Below are 26,540 nucleotides of genomic sequence, written 5' to 3'. Positions count from 1 at the left end.
GTTTTCCACCATGTCTGTGGGGATTTGTGATAGGATGCCAATGTTGGACAAAAAGGTCTGGTTCACAAGTGACACTTTCGGTTATTCCAATGATATACAGTTGTGTTGAGGTCATGGGTCTGTGCAGGCTACTTGAGTTCCTTCACACCAAACTCAGATCACTGGACAGTAATAAGACAGGTCGTCCCCAAACTGCTGCCGCTAAGTTGGAAGCATCAACTTGTGTAAAATGTCTTTGTATAGTGTAGCATTAACATTACTCTTCACTGGAGCTAAGCAGCTGAAACCCTGACAAACGGCCCCAGACTATCATCGCTCCTCCACCAGTCCTGTAGGTAGTGTTCTCCTAGCAACCGCCAAATGTCCATCAGACTGCCAGATAGTGGAGCGTGATTCATCACTTCAGAGAACACTTTCCACTGCTCCAGAGTCCAGTGGCGGCGTGCTTAACACCACTCCAGATGACACTTGACATTGCACGCAGCGATCTTAGGCTTGTGTGCAGCTGCTCGACCATGGAAACACATTTCATGATGAAATTTCACAAACTAACTAGTGGCAGAGGTTCTCATCCCGACAGAACCACATTTAAAGCCATTACGGTTCTCAGTACAATCTATTCTACTGTTCATGTTTGTCTCTCCTCCTCATTTCAAGCGTCACACTCACTTTTACATGTTTATTCACAACTCTCTCTTTCTATTGGTTTGTCGAGGTCATGCATTTTTTAGTTTAGCTAGTTAAAAAGGTCCCTGGAATGACAGCAGCTGAGAAAGAAAGATACTCGTCATTTTTATTTCTCTTGATTATTTCATATAGATAAATGGTATAGATAATACATATCTTTGTAGAAGTTTATTGGTACAAAAATTATGATATTAACAACGAAAAGATTTGTAGATGGAGCAATGGATGGACAAAGATTTGTAGTTTGGAATACACTTGGCCACATGACAGGGTTTGCTGCATGTATAAATAATGCAGGTAAGTGTCCAGTTCATTGGACATTTGGAAATGGGCAAGAAATCTGCAAATCTTGATGTGCATTATTTCTACATGTAGTAAACCCTGTTACGTGGCATCTGTGACGTCTCAGGCCAAGTTCATTTCAAACCAGAGGAGCTCATAATATTCTGATTTGACTATGACAGTGGGCGAAGGGTGGCAGCATTTAGGAAACCTCTAACTTTGTTGGATATTCTAAAGTTGCCGTAATAAAGGTGTACAGAGAATGGACTTCTGTGTGTCTCTCAATGGTGTAACAGTGGTGCCTCACAGGTCAATGATGCCAGAGGGGAACGATAACTCTGGCAAGGGGATACAGAGCGATCAATGCACCATTGTGAACCAGTTAACCCCCATAACAACCCCCTTCCATCACCTAAGGCATCCAAGCAATGTCTCTCTAGTGTCATCCGAGCCAAAGGCTGATTTATGTCCAGCAAAATAGCTCATAATGGCATAATACAATATATATATATTGTATTATGCCATTTAAAACAAGTTTTTAAACAGATGAGGCTATTGAGAATTTATAGCTGTGTGGTAATGAACACTGAACTTAATAATAATGAGGATCCACATACTTTTGGCCATTTAATACTGCAGGGTGGATAGACTCTTTACACAGACTTTACTCAGACTTTGGACAGTCTGTAAGCAACCTGACTGTGAAACCTGAACTCGACCAAAGCACTACAAATGTTTGAGACTGGTCCAAAACCCAATGTGAATATTTGCATCCAGTTGAACTCTACAACATCTTCAATATCTCACCAGTGGACTGCTGAAGGCCAGGCTGCTGGAGGCTCCTGCTGTGACCCTTGACCTGTAAAGGCTGCTGTTGCCGGGCAGGCGTGCGCTGGCTCGTGCTGGGCCGTCCTGGGCCTCCTCCAAAGAGAAAAGAGGCGGCCGTCTGTTCTGCTGGTAAATAACCTCTTCATCCGTGTCTGTCTCCCCTGCCAGGACAGCCAGGCGCACGGCTGCAAAGCACAACGAGAACGTGTTATCAGCCAGAGCAGGCGATTATGATGTAGAGCTGCAGTATTTCTCAAAGTGGAAGGTAGGTGAGAACATTTGGGAAAATGCTATAAACAGGAGTTGGGCAGATCCATCTGTGCACTGCTGTAGAGCACTATAGCCCGGCACAGTGTGGTCTGTTCTACTCCAGCGTGTGATTCGTCACATAAAAGACCTGATAATTAGCTGACAAGCCGAATCAGGTGTGTTAGAGCGGTGGCAGCCCTGTCTGGGACGTTTTGTTGTCTTCCCTGCTTTAACACACCAGATCTAACAAATCAGCTGATGTGTGGGTGTGTGAGTTCAGATGGTGCTTGTTAACCCATGAAGTAAAAAACACTGTCATACAGTCACAACTATTAGTTCTTTGCTTTTGAGTGACCAGTGACCAGTGGTGCCGGGCAACCAACACGGCTGGAGGGAAATGCCACATTCCTGGCTTCAACGTAACAGCCTGCAAACGCCAGTGACGGCCAGCAGCGCAGCAAAGCAACGTGGGGAGAGAGCGCCATCTAAGAGAGCATCTGGAGAGAGCAAGGCTAATTGTTGCTAATTGAAGACAAAGACACGCAGTGTCGTTTATGCAAAACACCAGGAGCTTTTGAGTAGTAACTGCATCACCTTGTGGAGAATCTTCAGCCTGCCAAACGTGAGTGACTGCATGAGGTACAAGGTATATTATATTCTATAATAAGTTATAACCTCCAGTTCAAGGACAACATAAGGACAAAAGATTTTCAAGATTTTCAGTAGCTGTATAGAATATTTAAAGTACTATATGATTGCACCAGCTGACCATTCTGAGAAAAAACTGATGATGCTGTTTTTAAAAAGAAATGCTATTATAGATTCTTGCAGATACAACAATTTCTACTCAGATAATTTTTAGTCATTTGACATTTCTTATTAATAATTATTACATTTTGAATTTATATTATGATCATTTCTAAAGTTATGGATCCAAAACACAAAATATTTGTGGCCAAGCAAATGATATATTCTATTCGATCTATTCGACCACTGTGTTATATGAGGGCATTAGAGTGCCACAAGACCCACCATGATCCACCCAAAACTCACCGTTCTCACTGTGGGGGTATTCGGTGCCCATTATGGTGCAGCGGCGGAACACCATTTTGTTCTCGGTCAGGGTCCCAGTCTTGTCTGAGAAGATGTACTGGATCTGCCCCAGGTCCTCAGTGATGTTGAGAGCGCGACACTGCACCCGAGTGTCCTTCTCCTTATCATATAGATCCACATCCTGTGTGATGAAGTACACCTGGCCCATCTTCACCAGCTCAATCGACAGGTAGAGTGAAATGGGGATGATCACCTGGACAGGAAGGGAGTGTGAGAATGCAGGCACAATTACCAAACTGAGAGTCAGACCACACTCTAGCAAAAAGGATTCTACTGTAGTGATGAATTGGTTCTTAGCAATAGCAGAACGTCTTTGATGCTATGGTTCTGCATAGAACCAAGTTTCCACCAATTCAAAGAACCATTTAAATGTCTATACAGAACAACTGCTTTGACCAAAAACACCCTTAAAGGGTCTAAGACTGCAGATGCTAATACAAATAATAACAGCTTATATATCCTTTGTCCCATTTCGTGTTTATGCCTTAAAGCCGCAGATTCTTTAAATCCTGTAAGTTGTGATTGTTGATGAATCTCAACAATGAGCCTTGGGAACCCATAACCCTGTCACCTGTTGTCCTTTCATTGAGCATTTTTGGTAGGTACTGACCACTGCATACTGCAAAACACCTCACAAGACCTGTCTGATGTTTGGGAGATGTTCTGACCAAGTCATCTAGCCATCACAGTTTGGCCAGTGTCAGAGTAGCTCATGTTCTCATTCTTGACCATTTCCCCTGCTTCCAACACAAGAACTTCCAGAACGGACTGTTCACTTGTTGCCCAATAATATAGATCCCACCCCTCCGCCATTCGAATCAGATAATCAATGTGATTCACTTCACCTGTCAGTGGTTTTAATGTTACGGCTGATACACATAAACACTTATACACATAACACACCATGTACCTGCAGTAGGATAATCATGGTGAGGAACATGTAGAAGCCTGACAGCACTGAAGAGGTGTAATTCCCGTCACTGTTTGGGATGAAGTACATGGGGATAGTTGAGAAAGTCTCCAGCCAAATTACATGACCTGAAAGAGAGAGGGAAAAGCGAGGGAGAGAGATAGAGGGTGAGAAAGATTAATCCTTTGCCTTTTCTTTAGAGATTTGTGTGCACATAAGGGTGTGTGTGTGTGTGTGTGTGTGTTATTCTGAGTATCTGTCCTGTCCTTTCCAGGCCTAGCCCTTATAGAATGATTTTTCCACACAAGGTCATAAAAGCACTTTGTATCTTTATCTGCCACAGGATCATCCTTCACGCTGTGAAGCTCAGGCTGAATAAAACACACGGCTTTTAGCCTTTCCAGCACACACACAGACCTCCACTTTGTATCCGGGAGTCTGATCGTGATGTGTTTCCTTTTACGTTCTTCACATTTATTTTTTTATTTCACTCTGCTGCATTATGAGTGTGTTAGTGATCAGTTTAAAGCATCTGCAGAGAGAACCTTCTCCTCCTCCTCCTCCCCCTCTGCACATACCCACGGCTCCAATGAGACACATGATGAAGAGCAGCAGCACGCAGAAGACAACCTCCGTGTTCATCTTCCTCTCCAGCTTACTGCGTTTGTACCGGGGTCTGTTGTTGTTCAGCATGGACTTGGTCTCATGGCCTGTAATGAAGGAACAGCATCTGTAAAGCAGCACTAATCACTAAAGGTCATGCAATGTGCATGATAACGGTATGTACACAGACCAGCCATAACATTAGCACCACTGACACTATCTTCATCTACAGTGACTTCTGTCCAAGAACAGTCAGTTCTTGAAGGTGATGTGGGGTGTAAGCAGTAAAAATGGGCATGAGTAAGAATGTGGGTCAGAACATCTCCACATCATCAGGGGTTATCTGGTATGAATTAGTCAGGACCTAATAAAGTGGTTGAAGAACGTGAACCAGGAACAGGGTCATGGGCACCTAAGGCTCACTTATGTGATCCATGGAGGCCTTATCTCACAATGAACAGGACTGGCTGCTAATGTCTTGGTGCCAGATTCCACAGTTGTGGAGTCCATGCTTCGAATGGTCAGATTTGTTGTGTGGCACACGGGGGACCTTCTCAATATTGGGCAGGTTGTCTTAATGTTTGGCTGATTGCTGTATATTATTTTAGAATATGGGTGATTATAATTATTAGCATTACAGAGAAATGATTGAAAATCAAGGAAGACTGTCTCCTTACTGTCAGAACAAAAACTTGCAACTTCTAAATGAAGAAAAAAAGCATTTCCTTATTTTCAATCAATATCTGATACATTGGTCATTTTGAATTATCTATTTTAGCACAGCATAAACAGCAAGTGTTTTCAAATTATGCAAAAGAAATATGTTAATAAGTATTCCTCAGTAATCACAATAAGACTGTGACCTATTATTAGGAAGCAGTAAATAGCCTCTGTAGCTAATCAAACAGTGTGAGACATTAGTAGTGTAATGACTGGTTAATTTCTCCTCACTCCACATGCAGATGATCAGCCAGGACCTGTGTTTGGTGTCTGAAGCTACAAGAATTTGCGATGGAGCTCCAAGGTTAATGTAGCTGGTAATGTATCAGGTAATGCAAATGAATGTGCACTAATTTGGATTAGCATAGACACTTTTGTCCATTTCTATAGATAACCTGTGTGTCATATAGCGTCAGACAAGACCATAATCACATCCATTAGAGATTACCTAACATCTCAACATGGTTTGAGGCAATTGTGTGATGGTTTAGGTAGCCTGTGCAGTCAGACATCAAACATGGCTTGGCAGATTGACTACAGTTGGGCTGAGAAGAAAACTGTGGCAAATAAAAAAAAACTTTTTTTCCTATTTCTTTAAAAAGAATCAAGCCTGATGCAGGATCTGCGTGGAAAGCGCTCTACCTGCGTACACCACTATTCCTGAGGCATCAGCTGTATTTCTGACAGTGCATCCACGCAGCAGGAGGCTCTCAATGCCAAAACCTGTCTTCCTCTTGTCTTTTTCCCTGCAACAGCACACACACACACAGACACACACACATCTCAGTACCAAAATACTTCCAATAGTGCTGCGGCATGTCCATGTTAGTTTGGGCCTCTTCTGGTTTAAGTTTCCTTCATTTCATCATATATTCTCAAACATCAAAAAGAAAATTCATCAACATGAAGTTGGATCCAGAGGAAGGCCTTAAAACACATATTGCCCTGGACATGAGCTGAGGCCTGGGCCTGGCCTGGGAATGTTAAGCAGACCAAGATCAGTGGGTTAGTAGTGTAAGGGACTGATATCTGATCAGGAACGCAATCAACTTGACTTCTTCCATGTGAAACAACCAATAGCGTCCAGAGAAGGAGGACTGCTGAGAGTGTCATGCTACTTTTGGATGTTTTCCAATTTAGTCATGTTATGGAATAAAGAATATAATGGATGTGTGAACCCCTTGCCTTTTGATGTCTGTAGTTTCCTTTCTAATTTATTCATTTGGCAGTAAAGATTCTGAATAATGGTAATATCCAGTTAGTTGGAGACGATGATGAAAAAGTACTATGAGTGAAAGATGCGGAAAAAAGCTCACCAAGAAATGAGGAATACACTTCCAGTGTAAAAGGTAGGGCCTATATTAACAACATGACTAAGTAGTTTGTCTCTCTTGGTTATAAACCATGACACAAGGACTGCTGTATTCACTGACATACTTATTTTAAACTATGCATATGAGTGAGTGGGAGACTTCTGCAGGTACTAAAGCAATGCACTTACTGTTTTAAAATGTTTTTCAAGACGATTCACAAAAGTACCAAATCTGCTGAGAAAAATCGTATTTGTTTTTAAAGAAAAAGCACTGGACTGGTATCGCTTTTGGCCGTTGTTCAATGTTTCAGTCTAAACATTATTAAACACTTCTATACCTTACGAATAAGTCGGCTCGTTTGCAGTCATGGTACGTATGGAATAATAAGCCGTATGGTGTAATATAGCTGAGGTTTTAAGGCGTTAAAATTATGTTTTGTTAAACAAAACAAAACAAAAAAAAAAACGACATAATGTTGCTTTAAAGCTTTAATCTTTAATAGACTGAGGACAAAATCAACCTCCACACTTGCTTCAGATCTGAAAAAATCTACTGGTGTTTCTGTCTATACTTCCACTGTGAGAAGTTGACTTAACCCCTTAACACAGCAAGCCTTATTCCACCCTAATAAACTGTATTGTTCAGTAATTACAGGGACCTCAGTACAAACCGGTGGGGCTATTTCTTGGTAAAGAATTTTAAACTACGCTATGAGTTGGAGATTTTTGCAGGTACTAAAGCAATGCACTTACTGTTTTACCTTTTATTTTTTCAAGATGATTCACAAAAGTACCAAATCTGCTTGTTTTTAAAGAAGAAGCACTGGACTGGTAACGCTTTTGGCCGTTGTTCAATGTTTCAGTTATCGGAAAAAAAGCGGCATCAAGCCATCTCTACTTATTATATTGACTTATTACTCAGCAACTGCTATAATTTATTTTGCTGCCTTGTGAACCTAATGTGTAAGTTACGTAGGTAATGACAGCGTGAACTTGAGGTGTGGGTCCATATGGGCTCATAGAGGTAAAGGGGTTAATTATTGTTCATGTCTCATACCACGCCATAACGCAGACAAATGCACTTCTCAGGGCCTTAACGAGCAGGCTAATTAAGTTACTGCAGCTTTACTGTCTTCCAGTCTGAAGAGAGGGGAAAAGGCCCACATTAAACAAAGCACAGCGTCACGCTGTCTCTCAGCTACGTGATAACCCAGTTACCACTGCTGTACCAGCACGCACAATGAAGCTAAATCTGTTTTCCTGGCCTAGTTCATGCCCTGGACGTCCCCGAACGTTCTTCGGTGGATCGCGTGACAGTAATTTGACCGCTGGTACCACTTTCCCCTTGTTAAGAAACGGGCCGGCAAAAAACACACAGGGCGGACATTTGGCACACCATTCATTGGTATGGATCAGGCAAATAGAGAGAGGCAGTGGAGGCTGGATGTGGTTGGTCGTGCATGAAATTGACTGTTGAGGACACTCTGATACTCACAAAAATCCATTGAAATGGTTGAGGTTGTCGTTGGGCTTCTCGCAAACAACAGTGCTATTGAAGTTCAGGGGTTCAAACTGAGAATTCTGAAACACACAACCAGCACCAACAGTTTTATATATGTGGATTTAGTGAATCAAATCAAATCATCAAATCAAATGTATTTGTATAACGTTTTTTACAACTGGTGTTGTCACAAAGCAGCTTTACACAATCAGTAATCACTAAAAAGGCTAGAAATCAACAACATAAGAAGACATGAAAACCTAAGACCCCCAGGGAGCAAGCCAACAGCCACAGTGGCAAGGAAAAACTCCCTCAGAGCTGGAAGAAGGAACCAAGACTCACAAGAGGGACCAGACCCATCCTCCCATAGTAACAATCCCAGGACCCACCAGTGGGTCTAAACATTATTAAACACTTCTATACCTTACGAATAAGTCGGCTCGTTTGCAGTCATGGTACGTATGGAATAATAAGCCGTATGGTGTAATATAGCTGAGGTTTTAAGGCGTTAAAATTATGTTTTGTTAAACAAAACAAAACAAACAAAAAAAAAAAAACGACATAATGTTGCTTTAAAGCTTTAATCGTTAATAGATTGAGGACAAAATCAACCTCCACACTTGCTTCAGATCTGAAAACATCTATAGGTGTTTCTGTGCATCCTTCCACTGTGAGAAGTTGACTTAACCCCTTAACACAGCAAGCCTTATTCCACCCTAATAAACTGTATTGTTCAGTAACTACAGGGACCTCAGTACAAACCAGCGGGGCTATTCTTTGGTAATAGAAGTTTGTAATAACACTTTCGGCCTTTTAGGCTGTTTAAGGGGTTAAAGCTGTGGGTCTGAAAGGATGTGGAGCTGATCTAGAAGCTCAGACTGAGGACATGAAATGGACAAAACTGATGGAAGAACCGGTCTAATCAAACTGCTAATGCTGCTGTCGATTGTCCAGCCCAGAGTCCGGACCTCAACATCAGTGTATGTCTTTGGAAGAACTTGGATGGTGAGATGCCGAAAATGATCCGACTTCTAAGAGTGAACTTTGAAGGTGTGGAAAAATCTCTGAACGTGAGTCTCTTGAACAGAAAGGAAGCTGAAATTAAGGTAATTAAGGTGGATGATGCACTACAGCAGAATCAGAATCTGGGTTTATTGGCCAGGTATGTCCACACATACAAGGAATCTGTCTCTCTCTCTGTCTCTCTCTCTCTCTCTTTCTTTCTCTCGATCTCTCTTACACACACACAGTTCCTAAACTCCCTGATGTACTTGAATGCAGACTGTTGTAGTCATAAGATAATATATATTTGTTTAGTTGGTGTATTTGACCTTTTCCAAAGTCTAGACTGGGCCTAAATTGCTTTAAACCAATCTGCAGCTTAAAGATTTTGTGACATAGTTGTACAATAGTTGAACAATGTTGTGCAATAAAGGAAAAGCAGAGCATGAGAAACGAGAGTGAGAGGGGAAAATAAACAAGATGAAGGAGTGGTAACTTCCACTTAAAAAAGCCATGTCAACCAACCTGTGACACCTGTATGCTCACTTCTCAAAAACATCAAAAGTATAGGCCTTTGCGTGTCACTGAAATAGACTGTATGCTTGGTATGTAAACTACTGGGAGCTGCCAGCTATGTTTGACATGTTACCAGTTGAGTGACTGAGATGAGTTTAGGTACGGCCAAGCAGTTACCACTGATTTTATCAGAGCTATTTTTGTTCAAAACGGAAACTTCTTAAGATGACCTCCACTGCCCCCAAAGGTAAAAAAAAAACCCTAAGTCTTCTAAAGACACTAGACCCTGAGAACCACTGAACTATGACTATTACAGTTTTTTCACAGTCGCTTTGAAAGTCGCTTTTAAAATTTCTCAGATCAGAGCTGAATTTCTTAAAACCATTTGTCGAACCTCCACATCACCCAGTCACTTGTGCACATCATGTACGCCATTTTTCATTCATTTTGAACAAACAGCAAATTGATTGCTGTTTCATACATTATCACTCCCCTTTATCTATCAAAATGTACTATACTTCATGCTGCTGAATTGTCCTACCCATCAAAACATCCAGACGTTAAGTCATAACTCATCATAAAATTGCTGAACCAGTAGTCAGAATCTGTGAAGCACATTTTATACAGTGATGTTTTTGAGAAGTGAACATACAGGTGTCACAGGTTGGTTGACACAGCTTTTTTCCTTTGAACATCTTTGGTAAATGTCTCCTGAACTGAAGATTAGCTCTTAGGTAAATCACTTCACTTCACTTTAAATTCAAATTTCACTGATGAAGGGAAGCTTCAGATAAACAAATAATCAACCCGTTCTCCAACATAACTCTGAGGTGCATCTCATGAACCTTCTATTGGCAAACATTCACCGATCAGCCATAACATTAGTGCCACCTGTCAAATGTAGAAAATTGAGGTTGTCCACTTGTGTCACCACAACAGATCTGACCCATCGGTGGATAGACCCCACAAGACCTCTGAAGGAGATAGCTGGCTATATATATAGATAGGCAGGCAGTCAGACAGACAGATAGACAACCAGGCAGATAGATAGATAGATAGATAGATAGATAGATAGATAGATAGATAGACAGGCAGACAGAAAGATAGACAGATACATAGGAAGATAGATAGATAGACAGACAGACTGAGTCTCACAGTTAGTGGGGCATAAAATCCAAATCCCTTCTCTCCTAAATATAAGTTTAACCTGCCTCTGCACAATAAAGTCATGTATACTAGTAGACAGGCAGTGTTCTGCATTCGGAGGAGTCCACAGTGTCCTCACCATAGAAGAGAAGCCAGGCACCACTTTCCTCTGTTTGAGGTTAGTCTCGCCATCCAGATTGGCCGTCTCCATGTGGCACACTCCATTAGGGTCGGAGGTGTGTAGGAGCAGGATGTCTGCGGGAATTATCTCATTGGAGAGCACTCTCACAAAATCCCCCACCCTCACGTCCTTCCATCTCCTCTCCTCAAAGCTCTGCTTGCTCCTGGAAGACATAAATAAACATACACACACACACACACCTCAGCTAGTAAAACAAAGTCACAAAGCGCACAAACCTGGTCCCTTTAGCTGTAGAAAACACTGTAGAGAGCCTTTTAGTCAGTCACATTTTGATTTGATAAGATTTTTTGATGAGAATTAACATATTTAACATGCCATGATTGAATCAGTACAAAATATTAACTAAATGACTCCCCCCTCTCATGTACTATTTACTTCTTGATTCATACATTAATTAATATGAAATAATTAAGTAAAATGATTTTCTTTGTGCCTACTCTATACAGATCAATTGCACAGAACACGGTATATGTTATTTCAGTAATTAAGACAGTTACTTCAGCAAAAGCAGTATAAACTCTTTTTATTACCTTTCATTTTGGAAGAAACAATGAATGAGCAGGTGTCCCAATACTTTTGTCCATATAGACTTCTTAGACGGCAATCTAGAGGGTTTAGTTGTAACAGTATGTTAAACTAACCCCCCTCTATGGAAGCTGTAGTGTGGCCTGACTAGCTCTCCCTGGGAGCTGTTCATCTGCTGTTCATCTACTTTACAGGAATTGCACAGCAGTCCAACAGACTTTAGCGTTTAACCCATCTTTTCCAGTAACCACGCACACACATTCTCACATTAGTGACAAGGGGCAGCATGCACACACAAATCTGGAATGGCGGCCAGCCACTTCAGAGCCCAAGGAGCAATTGGGGTTGGGTGCCTTTGGGCGGCATGTAAAAAACCCTACAAGGGAACCCCAGCTGTGAATATTGAGTCCCCGTTTCCTGACGGCTCAGGGGATTCAACCAGCAACCTTCTGGGCCCAAGCTCAATTCTGTTACCTTTGGGCCACAGCTGCCCCCTAAATGTTAGATTACAACCACCAAGAACATGATTAATATAGTATAGGATATATATTACATCTCAGTAATGAAAAACAAGTTAACACTGTCTTAATGGTGACAATCTGGTCTGAATGCTGTTAAAATTCATAGACGATGCTGCTTTGGGAAACCAAGAAGATGACTTGTGTCATCAACGATCGCTATAGACAGACAGACAGATAGACAGACAGACAAATAGAGAACCAGGCAGACAGATGGAGGGATGGAGGGATGGATGGATGGATGGATGGATAGATAGATAGATAGATAGATAGATAGATAGATAGATAGATAGATAGATAGATAGATAGATACATAGACCGTTAGTGGGGCATAAAATCCAAATCCCGGTCTGAATGTTGTCAACATTCATAGACGATGCTGCTTTGGGAACACAAGAAGACGACTTGTGTCATTAACGATCGCTGTAAAAATTAAACATTACTCCACAAATTCAGTAGAGTTCAGAAACCTCACAGTCTAAAAATAGGCACTGTTACTGGACTGGGTGGGGATGTTCAAGTCTGATGTCACACTGCTCTGACTTTGCATTAAAAGCTTCACGGTATGTCCTCAGAGGAGCTGCAGAAGGAGAAGGACAAGAAAAGGAGGAATCCTCTGTAATGGCAGTTTCATCAGGCATGCAGTACTACATGCTGGACAGGACGGGGAATGTTCCTCAGTAGGATGTCTACAGCATGCCACATCAGCCACTCCTCTGCTACACAAAGGCCTGACAGACAACAGCCACATCATAATTAGTGTCACTGTTGTGCACAGATGATAGGCTCTCTTACAAACTACTCACTGTGCTATGTAAACACAGGGCCTGAAGGTATGTCAGTGATGTGTGCTGGATAATGTGTTTAAGGCCTACTGAACTTCAACTTAGAGCTAACTTGATAGTCATCAAATTAGATAGTCAATTGATAGTGGAGAAATTAGGGTTTCTTGTGGGTCATCTCTATGTTTCTGACCTATCTCTATATTCTTAGTTTCTAAGATGTGACATTTAAGGCGTACTCTTGGAAACGGCTGACAAAGGAATGTTTGCCTTTCAAAAATGAGAGAAGATTTCTGGACCTTTCTGCTGAATTTCAGACAAAGTTGTTTTGTTGGAAGAACACTAGATGCAGTGTACTGACCCTGAACACTGGTGCTGGAGTTTTCCCAGTTAAAAGCATTAGTGCCGCACATATTCTGCACAGCTGGTGTATATAAACAGTAGGGAAAAGGCATTAGTGTGGCTGGGTTATTATTATTATTTTTTTTTCAAATGCTGAGTTGATTTCCAGTCTGTTCATTTTTTTTTATTTATTTGTGCAGTGCTGGTAGTTTTGGGGTAGTTATTGTGAAGCCCAGTTTTGGGGTAGCTATTGTGTCACAGTAACCAAGCCAATGGGTCAGTTTTCAGCCTTTAACAGCACATGAGGAAGCAGATTTGGTTAAACAGAGTCTGCAACATAGCTTTAAACAGTCATAAATTGTCATATTTCATTAACATTTTAAGATGTGTGTTTTATTAAAGTACAAATGGCATTATTCCAAGCAGTTGTTTGACTGATGTGCTTTTACTTGGTGAGAGTGAGCTTGTTATAAAGTTATACTGTTTTTGGCACTGTTTTACTGGAGGGTAGCCCATTTTATGATATTTCTTAGTTTCTAGCTGAACGCCAGGTCATTAGATCAGCTTGGCACACTGGACACTGAATAAAGTGTTAATTGGACAGATTGAGATCATAACTGAACAGCTAGGTAACAATAAGTAACAATACACAGCATTAGGGTAACTCTTGTGAGCTTGCATGTTATCCATTTAACTCAATCATGCTGGGCCAGTTTAACCCTAGTCTACAATATACTGACCCAGAGATTGGTTATGGAAATGACCCTAATTGGCTGTTTTTAAACCAGCATGATTGGAGCATCCATTACAAATCTCAATTTTCATTATGAAATATATTGAGAATAAACAGTCCTGAGCAAAGGTTTGGGCACCTCTGATTAAATTACATGCATTTTTGATTTTCTAATTTGTAAACAAGTTAACATCTACTACAGAGAAACACTGGGGCACATTCTAAAGCACAATTACTGTTAATTTCCTTAAGTTATGTATAGTATGTACATCAGAACTGTGTCTACAATATGCAGAAAAATATGGTATGTAAGTTCTGTAGAAAGAAACTGTGTACATGTTCGGAGAAGGCTGTATGCTTTAGTGCATGAAAAACAGTGCATGCTGGGGTTAGCATTCCATAAATCTAGATCTAGGTCATAAGAACCTGACAATACTAAATATGTGTTGTGTTTTTTTTTTTATATGAATCCAGGTTATTTTTAAATTCAACCCACTGCCTCGCCTAAAAGTGTAAATGAGAGAAGAGAGTAAGTGACCACACTTCTTCCATCACGTTAACATTTTCCAAGAAAAGATCCTGCTAGTCTGAAGGTGTTGTCACACTTCGGTTTTCACAAAGGACTGATTCTGAGCTCATCTGGGGGAGGAGCTCATTATGGCAGGTGCACTTTTAGACAGGATTTTTTTTTGATTGCTCAGTTCCACACATTACCTTGGTATGTTTATTTTGTGCAACATGGCAGATAACACATCATCACTTTTAATGGCATTTTCTTGGACAATATATAGATAAATTGCCAATAACTTGGTGGCTCTGTGGTTAGAGCACTGGGTTGTTGATCACAAGGTCATTGGCTCCATACCCATGTCTGCTAAGCTGCCATTGTTGCGCCATTGGTCCTTAGACCTCTCTGCTCCAGGGGTGCTGTGGGATGGCTGACCCTGTGCTCTGACCCTGGCTTTTTCCAAGCTAATATATGCGAACGACAAGAATTTTATGAACAACAGTAGTGTATGGCACGACCTCATGCAGGAACCTTTTCAGACGTGTAGACAACGTTTTTCATGTAGCTTTCACACTTCTTGTGGACCTCATCAGGGCTCACTGGAATCGAATTCCAGACCAAACTTTTCAGCAGCCCCAGGCATCAGTACTCTGGACCACACCTGGTCTTGAAATCAGCTTTCACACTCAGTCAAACATCACAAACTCTCAGGGCCTGGAAAAAAGCTCAAGTGTGAAAACGCCCTGAACATTTTTTAAGCAAACTATCAGGACAAAATGCTAACTACCTAATATTCATCATTCAAAATCACAAGTAATCATTATTCTCCACAACACATCATTACCGCAAGCCATTCAGCTGCACATCCAGGGTCCCTTAATGTCCTTTAATTGGTCCAGTTTAAATGCAGTTCACCAGGTGCTGCTGAAAAACATTTTCACTCAAGTTGTTTTTTGAAGTACCAGACATAACAGTCATTAAAATAGTGCTGATCACAATGAAAACTGGGCTCAATCCACCCAACAGCGCTAATTAATTCCAATTTAGTTAAGGTTCCACCTTCCTCTGCGTAACTACAATGGGGACTTGCAACAGAATACGGCTGTGTAGGCATTATATGAGCAACAGAGCGCTTTCAACAATCAACACCACACTGGGCTGAGCATTTAGAAAAGACCTGGGCTGGTTTTAGGGATTACATATTGTATTTTTGTGCAGTTTCTATTATTCGTTCTGAACACATGGCGCACTAATGGCATCACAGTATCATGACACTATCAGGCAAATCTCCAAAGGCCTACAAAACCACTGCTTTAACACTTCTCTCACAGCCTGAGAACAGCTGCGAGTCTTGACATCTCAAATTTAGCGACAGCTCAGATGCCATCGTTTCGAATATTTTGAAACACTTTCTTTTAACAGCATTCATGTGTGTGTGTGTCTATGTGTGTATGTGTGTGATCATGCCTGTGATAAGGATTCCTTAAAAAAGACGAGTGTTTGCAGTTTGTGATAAGCAAGTCATCTATTCCTGGCACACGGCTGTCAGTGGATGTGCGTAAGTGTGAAAAATAATAATATTTGGGCAGCACCTGCGGTTCTATTCCCAGGCTGTGTCTAAGGGTGAGACAGCACCTCTCTGGTCGTGTTGCCCGGCACAGCTGCGCACATCTGCATATGTCTTCTTTACACTTAAACATTTGCTCTTAAACTGTATTCCTTAGAACCAGTGACTTCAAGTTTTATGACCATCGCTGGAAAAGTGAACCAACACATGGATTATTGGAGCACAGCCAAACACAGATAAAATATAACACAGCTGGTTCATTTGGTTTGGGTAGAAATTCATTTTGGCCACATTCTTGTATGTTTCATGGCTAAAACCTCACCAGTGCTCATTGGAATCGAATTACAGACTTCCAGACTTTTCAGTAGCACCAGAGATCAGTACACTGGACCACACCTGCACTTTTTAGCCTGCTTAAATCGGACCCTGGTTTGTTTACCCTTGGTGTGATTCCTTTGGGCAGGTATGAACAGTAATCGCACTTGACTGCGGACCAAAACAACCACACCGATAACCTGGTATACTGCTCAGATCATCACTGCAGCTATAGACTAATGCCATCTCTGCCATTGCTCTATGTTAAACTGCACAGAAATATACAGGCTCCTGAACACAGGCCCTTCTTCCTGTATTTACTCTCTTGCTATCGCCCCAGGCAGGTCTGACCAATAAGCAGAGAGAAAGGTTTCACGTGGTTTGTTGTAACTCATTTTGGTGTGATTTTTCCAACCAAGGGAAAAATGCTCCAAGTTTACAAACACATTAACTGATACGGACCAGAGCGAACGGACAATGGGTGTGAAAACACCTGTACACTTGGTGGACTAGTAAAACAACACAGAGAAAGTGAACCAACACATTGATTAGGGGAGCACAGCCAAATGCAGGTGAAATGCAACACAGCCTGTTTGTGTTGCTGTGGTCATTTTGGTCACTTCCTTGGATTTCCACTGCAGTCTCCTGTGTGAAGTTTCACAGCATTTGAACAGAAATCTGCCGTTTTTACACCATGATCATCATATAGAACAGTTTTGACAGGCTCTATATGAAAATGAAGAGAGAAGCCCATATCTTCCCGAATAGGCCTACACAGACCAGACCATTCGTACCATTAAAATCACTAAGAGGTGAAATAAATACACTGATTATCTGGTTCCAATGGCATCTGTCAAGAGGTGGGATCTACATATTAGACAGCAAGTGAGCCGTCAGTTCTAGTAGGTGATGTTTTGGAAGCAGGACAAATTGGCAAGTTTCTCAGACACTTTGACAAGAACCAAATTGTAATGGTTAGACTACTGGGTCTGAGCATCTTTAGGAAACCTACACAATACGAGGCTGGGGGTTTTAATGTTATGTTTTTTTAATACAATATCTTTTTCAATCTGTCAATTTTAAACATTAGTTGTAGTTTTAGTTTATCTGCACAAATTAAAGCACATTTTGTATCTTTATGTCTTTATCTTATTATTTATGTGGTTAAACACAGATTTACTTTTAATTAACTGTATTTGCATGTATTTACCTGTGGGGTCATTTGTAACATGCACTCATGTCACATTTGGTTAATGACTAATAATCTTGCTCAAATATTTGACTGATAATTCATTCAGATTATTAGTTATTTAACCAAAAGTTGTTAGGTTGTGATTCGATGTATTTGATTGCATTTGGCTGGATGATAAAACATCACCATATTAACCCTTTAAACACTAAAGGCCTGTATGTGGGCTCATGTCATTTCCTCACTCCCATAAATAGGCATTTACATAACACACCTCAGCTTTGTTGTAGTTGCTGAATTATTCAGTATCTTATTATTAAACAGTATCTTCTGAAAATCTTAAGGTGAACAATAAACCTTTGAGTCCAAGCAGATCTTGCGCAATCTAAAATTACTGTACTCATTCATCTCCACCATGAGCTACGTGACACGTACATGTACAGTAAACCTTTTTTTTCTTCTACTGAGCCCACTGCATTCCACACATCTTCAAAGGTGACGGGCTTAATGAATAGATGAGTGACATGTTTGGTAAAACACACTGGGGTGGGGGGTTATTACAGTCCGGAACACACCCTAAAATAGCAAGTTATGCATTAACAGCATGACAGAGAGTTTTTAGAGGTTTCAGGGAAGCAAACATATGGGAAAGAAGTCAATTTACAAGTGGAAAAGGACTCTGGGTTTAAGGGCCTGGGTTTAACATTAATTGTGTGTCTTGCATGACACACTAAGTACAGGGGTCCAATGGGGTCCGTTATTTGGGGTCAGTGTCACTCCTGGGTTGAGAGTAGGTCCATCACCCAAAAATATACAGATAAAAGCATCTCTGTGACCACTGATGAACATCTAGAGGATCTCTAGCACAGACTGTTTATCAGTAAATGAGCTACAGTCTCTGACTGAATACCAGCAATGTGGAGCTAAGAGAGGAATTTCTACTAAAGTGGCTGGTACGTCAGTCAGTGGGAAAGACTGTAAGTTGTTTTTTATTCCACCACTGAAAACAGTGTCCTGAATATTACAGTAAATGGTTTACGGGAGCATCTAACGATTAGATTATTCATGAAAGATCACTGTTAACGTTTTTCATTGATTCAGAGCTTTAATATGGTATGATGTATGATGTACAAACTGCGAAGGGGTGGGACCTACATTGGACAGTAAGTGAACAGCCAGTTCTTGACGTTGCTGTACTGGAAGTAGGAAAAATGTGTAAGTGTTAGAATCTGAACCACTTTGACAAATGCCACATTGTAAGGGCTGTACGTACATTTGTACTGAACTGTCACAGTACGGACCACAGTTCGGTGCATGCAGTCCCACGCAGAATGCATTATACGCACTGTTAGGGTAAATATGGTAATCAGGCCCCTGCTCTATCCTCCTTGTCTCTTCCACTGGCTGCAATGTGTTGAGAGAGTGGGTGTGTCCCAATAGTGAACTAATTAGTAATACTATCTAGTTTTTGAGAATATATTATGTAGTATAGATGAAAGTTTCAAAGCTGAGTATACTCAAATATCCAAGATGCACCCTCGGAACTGCTCAGCTTTTGAGTGTGGTTACAATGGACACTGTTGTACTGTTGCATTGCGAAACAGAAAGGGAGGAGCTACCTGTGTCTGGAAAAAATAGAAAAAAAGTGGCTGATAATGACGCAAGGGCAGCGACAACGGTGGCAGGAGAACTTGTAGTGACGTATGTTGGCAGAGCAACATGTCATCACTTCCTGTTAGTATGAAACGGGTTACTATGTTAATATCTGGTGAACTAACCTCCCAAACCCACATTATTACAATAAGTATGTGGTTACAGTGGTTGGTGTGGCGCAACAGGTAACACCCCTACCTGCCAGTAAACTACCACACCATGTGGGAGACCAGGGTTTGATTCCTGGTCTGGGTGACTGCTGTGCTACACCAATAAGAGTCCTTGGGCAAGACTCCTAACACTACATTGACCCACCTGTATCTGTAATATGAGTAACCTTGTAAGTCGCTCTGGAGACGAGCATCAGCTAAATGCTGTAAATGTAAATCTAAATAGTATGCAATACTATATAATTAGTATGCAATAATTAGTATGCAATTGAAATGTAATTGGATGGGAACGGTGTGTCGGTGATGAGGTTCAAACCATGAACCGAACCATGACTTTTGTGTACTGTCACATCCCTATCAGGCAGGTTTTGGTGGGGGGTTCCTGGTTTACAGTGTTCAGAACCTACCAAAAGTGGTTCAAGGATGGACAACCAGTAAACTGGCGACAGGGTCATTGGTGCCCAAGGACAAATGATGAGATCCATTGAGGACCCATCTCACAACGTATAGCACTTAAAGGATCTGCTGCTAACATATTGGTGTCAGATACCACAGAACACCTTCTTGTTGTAGGTCTCATAGATGTCATCCCCCTCAATTGGTTCGGATGGCACCAGGGGAACCTACACAATAATCAAATCAAATCAAATTTATTTATATATCTATATTTATATATACTTTTTTTTTTACAATGGGTGTTGTCACAAAGCAGCTTTACACAATCAATAATTAGTAAAAAGACAAGAAATCAACAACATAAGAAGACCTGAAAAACCTAAGACCTCCAGTGAGAAGCCAAAGGCAATAGTGGCAAGGAAAAACTCCCTTAGAGCTGGAGGAAGAAACCTTGGGAGGAACCAAGACTCAAGAGGGGCCCATCTATCCTCTTTTGGTCTGAACTATTTCTATGTTATTGATAAAAGTCACCAGACCCTCTATAGTGTTGAACCGCTCTGGTGTGCAACATTTTCATAATCATAATATAATAATCATGGTATAGTATAACCTAATATAGTCATGGCAGTGATGGTCAGAGTAATGAGAGTAATGATAGTTAATAGTGGTGATATTAATAGTGGCAGATAGTTAAGAGTCTATTTAGGTTTTAACATGGTCAATAGACAGGTAGCAGTGGTAGGCAGGTGGTTTTTAATGTTATGGCTGATTGGTGTATATTCAAAACAGCATTGTTTCAGTACGTAGAACTACAAACAGTAGCTGTTTGAGTGGAGGAGGAATCACACTGAGCTTGACGCTTGCAGCCATAGTCCCTTTAACCTTGTGCTGTACACTTATTACGGTGCATTTACTCTTAAAGCCCAGGTCAGGGTATTCTGCAGCTAAATAACTAGCAAACTGGCTGATGTGAACATGCAGTTCAAGCATATAAGTGAAAAATGGTCCTAATATGAAAATAAAAATGAATCTACATCATGGTCCAGCACAGCTATTAAATCCTGTATGACAGAGGTGTTTGCTATGACAGAGGCCCTCACAATCCAAATCCAGGTTTTTTTTCTCATCACTGCTGATTCATTTCAAGGTTTGTGCAACTGACTGCTTGTATCATCGCATGCGACTTCTAGGTGACAGGAGGCTGGAATGTTTGAAGCACCCAACACCAGAGAGAAAGGCTTTTGTTCAGGCCCTTTGCTGCATCTGAATTCATGGACTGTATATGACACAGTTATTTACAGATGTAGCATTTTTACAACCTGTAGCTACACATAGTGTCATTGCGCTAGCAGAGACGGTCTGTTCTGATGTTTTGCTGTGTTCTGCATGTATGAGAAAGATACTATGTAAGACCTGAAAAAACTGTGGAGAGGTTCTAGAGCACTGGATCCTTTTCTTGATATCCCGCATTAACAGTGGAGGAAAATCTTGTGTTGTTGTCCTGCATAGGAACTGTAAAATAGTTTCAGGTTGCGCAAAGTGTCTGAAATGCTCTAGTAGCTGACATGTTTCATATTTAAGACATATTTCATCTTTCAAGTCTATTTTTGAAGATATGCATATGTTATTGTCCCACCACTGAATACGGGGTCCTGAATACTACAGTAAATGTTGTACAGCATTACGTAGAGCAAAGCATATGCATATATTATATGCATGTAAAACTTGAACTAACTCAAAGAAAATTAATTTAAAAAGTTATTATTAATTTGTGTTTATAGATTTTATTAACAATCAGAAGGACATTGGTTCAAATCAAATAGACAAAAAGTATTGGGACACTCATTCATTGTTTCTTCTGAAATGCAAGAGCATTTAAAAAAGGCTTTATCCTGCTTTTGTTGGAATAACTGTCTTTACCTTCCAGGAAAGAAGACTTTCTACTAGATTTTGGAGCATTGCTGTGAAGATTTGATTGCTTTCAGTGACAAGAGCTTTAGTGAGGTCAGGATGTTGGATGATCACCACCCGCCAACATCATCCCCAACTCCCCAACTCATCCCAAACGTATTGAATGGCGCACCATCGCTCTAGAGAACGCAGTTCCACTGCTCCACATTAGTCACGGGTTACCAATAGTTTCATGTTTATCTGCTCCACAGAGTCCTATTTTGTTGAGACTAGACAAGCACAATGGGTGCAACTTAGAGTAGCGGAATGTATTTATTAGAAGGGGTGTCCACAAACATTTGGACAGTGTTCAAGCAGGTCAGTCTTTTGAAATTGTCCATGATGAATGTCAATAAACCTCTGACCACAATTGTAACTTCAGTAAATGTAGGCCTTGTTTTTTCAGAGTACAGAAATGGAGCTGATTCCCAGGACACTGTGATCGGAACCCCAAAAGCGCAGCCGATAACAGCAGCTGCTTGTCTAGAAAGTGGGAGGGATGTTTTCCAGGGTCCTTAGAGCACTTTTTGGACACGAGACAGTAAAGAACGAGTAAAAACAGCACCTCTCCTGACAAATAAGAGAGCTTTTTGAAAATGCCCTTGGGACGAAGCAGCCATGTCAGAACAGGACGTGGCTCCATTCTGACCCAGGCCGGTGTGTGTGTGTGTGTGTGCATGTATGAGTGTACGGCTGAGCTGTGGGCCACCTGGGGTCCTGCGTATGGAAACGCTCTGGGAGGCTCCAAATGAAGCATAGGCTCAAAATACATGAGAGGCACCATGTAACCATGGCAATAAGTGATGGGTTCGGAGCGATTTAAAAAAAAATAAGAATAATATCTCGGGATACACCTGCAATACTCACTCTCTCTCTCTCTCTCTCTCTCTCTCTCTCTCTCTCTCTCTCTCTCTCTGTCTCTCTTGCCCTCCTCCTCTCAGTCTCTGCTGTGTGGGGAATTACTCTGTTTTTTTTCAGCAGCTATTCTGCCGGGTTGTTCTAAAGTAGATCTAAATGACGTTCTCTCTCTCTTCCCTCTGATGCAACGCTGTGATGAGGGTTTTTAGCGAAATGCACACAATGCGTTGGATGCGAGACATTGTTGCGCTGCTCTTCAAAAGAGAGAGAAATCTCCCACACAAATTTTATTTCTAGGTCAAAAATTCCCATGGGGTTTTGAAACACACAGATGAAGTGAAACGCATGCACACACACACACACACAAAACCTGCAGTGCCACGCACACACAGGCCAAGAGAAGGAGGAGAGAGTGAGCGAGAGAGACACAGAGAAAGAGAGAGAGAGACAGTCACAAGCAGAAGAACTGCTTCACATCTGGGTTATTAAAAGCCTGTGTAAATTTGTCAGCACCTTCTCACAAGGCACAGCAGTTTCCACCCCCCCCAAAAAAGCATGCAGAGTGCCACAGTTCGGGTTGGTGAATCTCTCTTACAGCCAGCTGATCACCAACATTGATAGACACTGTGATTGGGTTGAATGTCAGTCGCGACATCAGGTGACCAAAATTCAATGTCAGGACAAGCCTGTTGGTTTTAAATCATGGTGTCAGGTTAACCAACACCCAACGTCTTCCAGACATCACATGCCAACGTCATAGTGACGTAAAATGTCAACAAACAACAGAGAGAGACGTTCAGGATTCTGCTGTGTTTCAGGGTAAATATTCAAATGTATGCATGTCTGTGACACCGACCATGTTAAAGCCATAAGCATCTTTGCATGAGGATGATTTTTAACTGGTAGAGCGAGCATCACACTGAACACTCTCAACGCTCTCTCTCTCTCTCTAGCAGCTAAGATGATATTTACACTGATATCCAGACTGTTTTTGTGGCTTTCATTGAAGTTCTCCAAAGGTCTAGATAAAATATTCTTTAAAGAGATGTGATTGTGAAGAACAGGCTTAGAAGATTTAAAGAACCTTCACTTGAAGTAATGGTTCTTCTCAAATCAAAAGGTTCTTCACATTCAGAATCTCTTGTACAAGCCCAAGTCTTACCGTCATCAGAAGCTCCTTTAATTTGAACTTTAATCAGACCTTAATTATTCGAACTTTTAAATGTTCATGACATTCAGAATCTCTCGAACAAACACGATTTCTTATAGAACTAAAAGTGGTTCTTCTACGGCGTCAGTCCTAGAACCCTTTGATAAGTATCTTTAATTTGAAGAGTGTACCAACGGAAGAATTGTCCTAGAAATCTGCTCAGAGCGAGAACCGTCAAGGAACCAAGTGTGGCAGTAGTGGAGGGGTGGTCTTGCTTACCTGCTGTATATGAGGCAGGGCCTGCTGTTTAGCTGCCGGTCACTCTGGTAGCGTCGGAAGTCCTCCCAGGCATCCTTAATGGCGGTTAGGGCCAGTATGACACTTATGGGGATGAGGGCCACTTGGGGCTGGAAAGCGTTGACTGCCGGGACGAAGTTGAGGGCGGCTATGCCCACGAAGTAAATGTTAGCCAAGCGGCGGAACTGTTCAATCAAGTTCTTGGGGATAAAGGACCACAGGGTGTATTTGGTGGTCTTGATGCCATTTCCCGCATAACGCCGATTGGGCTGGTTCTTGGACTTCAGGCCTTCATACGGTAGGTTTGACACCAGCGTCCTCTCGGATTCATTCGAGTCCCCCCATCTGGTCCAGAAGCAACAGTCTGTCCAAGTCATGATGGCTCAGGTGTCTCCTACACTTCCATTTGCGCATTTAGCAAACCTTCTTATCCAGAGTGATTGAGAGTAGATGAACGTAGTGTTAGCGCTCTTGCCCAAGAGTTCTTATTGGCAGCTGTGGTGTTTCTATCCAACTTCATTCACCAGCTTTTCATCTGCATCTGTCTCCTCTTCATTCCTTCTGCTTTCGTCTTCTAAACCCGTCCAAATACAGAGGAGGTGAGTATTCCTTTAGCTCTACCTGCCGACAGGCCGCCCCCAAACACACCCCCGCCCCACTACATGTGTGCGTGGGTCTGACAGACAGTGTGAGTAACAGACTCAGGGAGACTCAGTGAGAAACCAAGAAAGAAAGCAGCTCGGAGCACACCTGTCAAACTCCCCTGACTGCATAGCGTCTTCTCAGGCTGATGTCAGAAGAGAAAGCATGCTGTCAGAGCACAGCATACCACAAGAGCCCAGTGCAAAATGCTAAACGCTCACAGATAGCACACTGGGGACATTTACTGCAATGGACAATGATAGACTTCTACTCATAAATACGTTCTTTACTTATCCTGCTTGAGTATGTGAACACTGAGGAGACACTTCCTGAACTGTTCACAGTGGTGGTGAATGGAACCAGATGTCTGAAGAATCTAATACCTCAGGAAAGCAACATCACAGAAAGCTGCATTGCACCACACAATTCTGAATACACTGCCTGAGGCCTGAGACTTTGGTTTACAGTTTTCTTTTATGCAAAGATTTTAGCCTAAAAGATCTATTTTTTTTATCTATTCAGAACAGGGGATACAAGCAAGGGGTTGTAAAGCAACATAGTCCCCGCAAATACTGTTTATTTGCTATTATCTTAGTTTTATGACCAATGTAATCTTCATCGACATTAGATATAGAACTCAGAAGATAAATTATAGTATAAGTTCACTGGAGGTTTACTGGACACTTTCCGACCCCTGATTCTTATCAGAAATTGAGAGGTTTCTCCATAATGAACCAATTTAGATCAAACCAAGCTGAATTGTATTTACTCTCAATTGCTGAAGTATACAGATTCCACGATTCATGTGCTAAAGCTCAAAGCTCAAGTTGAGGCCCATACTGTGAAGTTCCTCAAGTGGAACGAGGTCATATGAAGAGCGCACTGTGCTGGATTCAAGGAATGACCTGCTGTTCCCCCTGTCAGCAGCAGGCACTACGAGAAAGGAGGAAGTGAGGTGTTGTTCAGCAGGAGCCGAGCATGCAGTCAAACCTGCTCTCTGGCTGAGAACATGGGTTTCCAGTCAGTTACATTCCACTCATCGCACACACACGAGTCACATGTGTGTACACTTTGCTAGACTGGAATGAAGGCTACGTTCAGCATTGCTGCAGGGTGTGACACAGGATCGCAACCACTGCTTTTCAGACCAGCTACTGAAAAGCTCTGCTTTGTAGCTCCACCTTGCTGGTCCATCTGTTAATGCACAGTTTGTGTTAGCCGTCCTCCAGAATTTCATCAGTGGTGGTCAGAAACGGACCAATGATAAATGGGGTAAGGGGGGATGGGGGTTGGACAACAGATGGGCTACTTGCCGTAATTGTGCACCTACTCTACTGTTTAATCGTCTCAAGTGTCTTCTATTCAGTAATAGTGTATATAGTGCACATTTAGGGCCCATATCCTATTTTTTAGTATGTTGTCCATGAGGTCCACTTATGGACATTTGTGTGGGTTTATGTACCAAAATTTTTGCCCTTTTTACCTTTTTTTAATTAGTAGCTTTTGTTACTGTGCCTTTAAGACTGATACTGAAGTGTTTTTGCCTGTAAAATCTTGATCACGTTAGAACAGATGCAGGTAAATGTAAATACAGTAACAACCAATATAATGTTCTTCATGTTTAAGAAAGTAGTGGAGACCTTTTGAGCTAATCTGAAGAACAAAGCTTGATTCCAGGTTTCTCCTGGACACCCCCAGCCAGCAAAGTGAGGATGTGTTCAAGTCCATCAGCAGCTCACCTGATTTACCATCATTAAGCACTGATATGCCAAACCAGGTGTGGACGATACCCATAAATAACACTAGACCCCCATAAGGAGATCTTTGAAGATGTTTAATAAATACAGTGATGGAAAACCAAAGTTTAGTGTGTT

General features: G+C 41.6%; 1 protein-coding gene across 1 annotated transcript in view; it reads right to left on the bottom strand.

Moving 5' to 3' along the window:
- Positions 1-24,401, bottom strand: part of atp10b (ATPase phospholipid transporting 10B) — a 45,785-nt gene extending 21,384 nt beyond the window's left edge. Inside the window, exons 1-8 of the mRNA XM_072673556.1 lie at positions 24,007-24,401; positions 11,009-11,213; positions 8,200-8,285; positions 6,035-6,138; positions 4,648-4,779; positions 4,070-4,197; positions 3,100-3,352; positions 1,777-1,982 (exon numbers count right to left, since the gene is read on the bottom strand). Coding sequence (XP_072529657.1) covers positions 1,777-1,982; positions 3,100-3,352; positions 4,070-4,197; positions 4,648-4,779; positions 6,035-6,138; positions 8,200-8,285; positions 11,009-11,213; positions 24,007-24,401 — 1,509 coding nt within the window. The remainder of the gene's footprint in view (positions 1-1,776; positions 1,983-3,099; positions 3,353-4,069; positions 4,198-4,647; positions 4,780-6,034; positions 6,139-8,199; positions 8,286-11,008; positions 11,214-24,006) is intronic.
- Between the last annotated feature and the right edge of the window lie 2,139 nt (positions 24,402-26,540).

Source organism: Salminus brasiliensis, chromosome 2 (genome assembly GCF_030463535.1).
Source record: "Salminus brasiliensis chromosome 2, fSalBra1.hap2, whole genome shotgun sequence".
NCBI classification, from domain to species: Eukaryota; Metazoa; Chordata; class Actinopteri; order Characiformes; family Bryconidae; genus Salminus; species Salminus brasiliensis.
The sequence above is the reverse complement of the archived record's forward strand: the minus strand, read 5'-3'. Positions and strand labels throughout refer to the sequence as shown.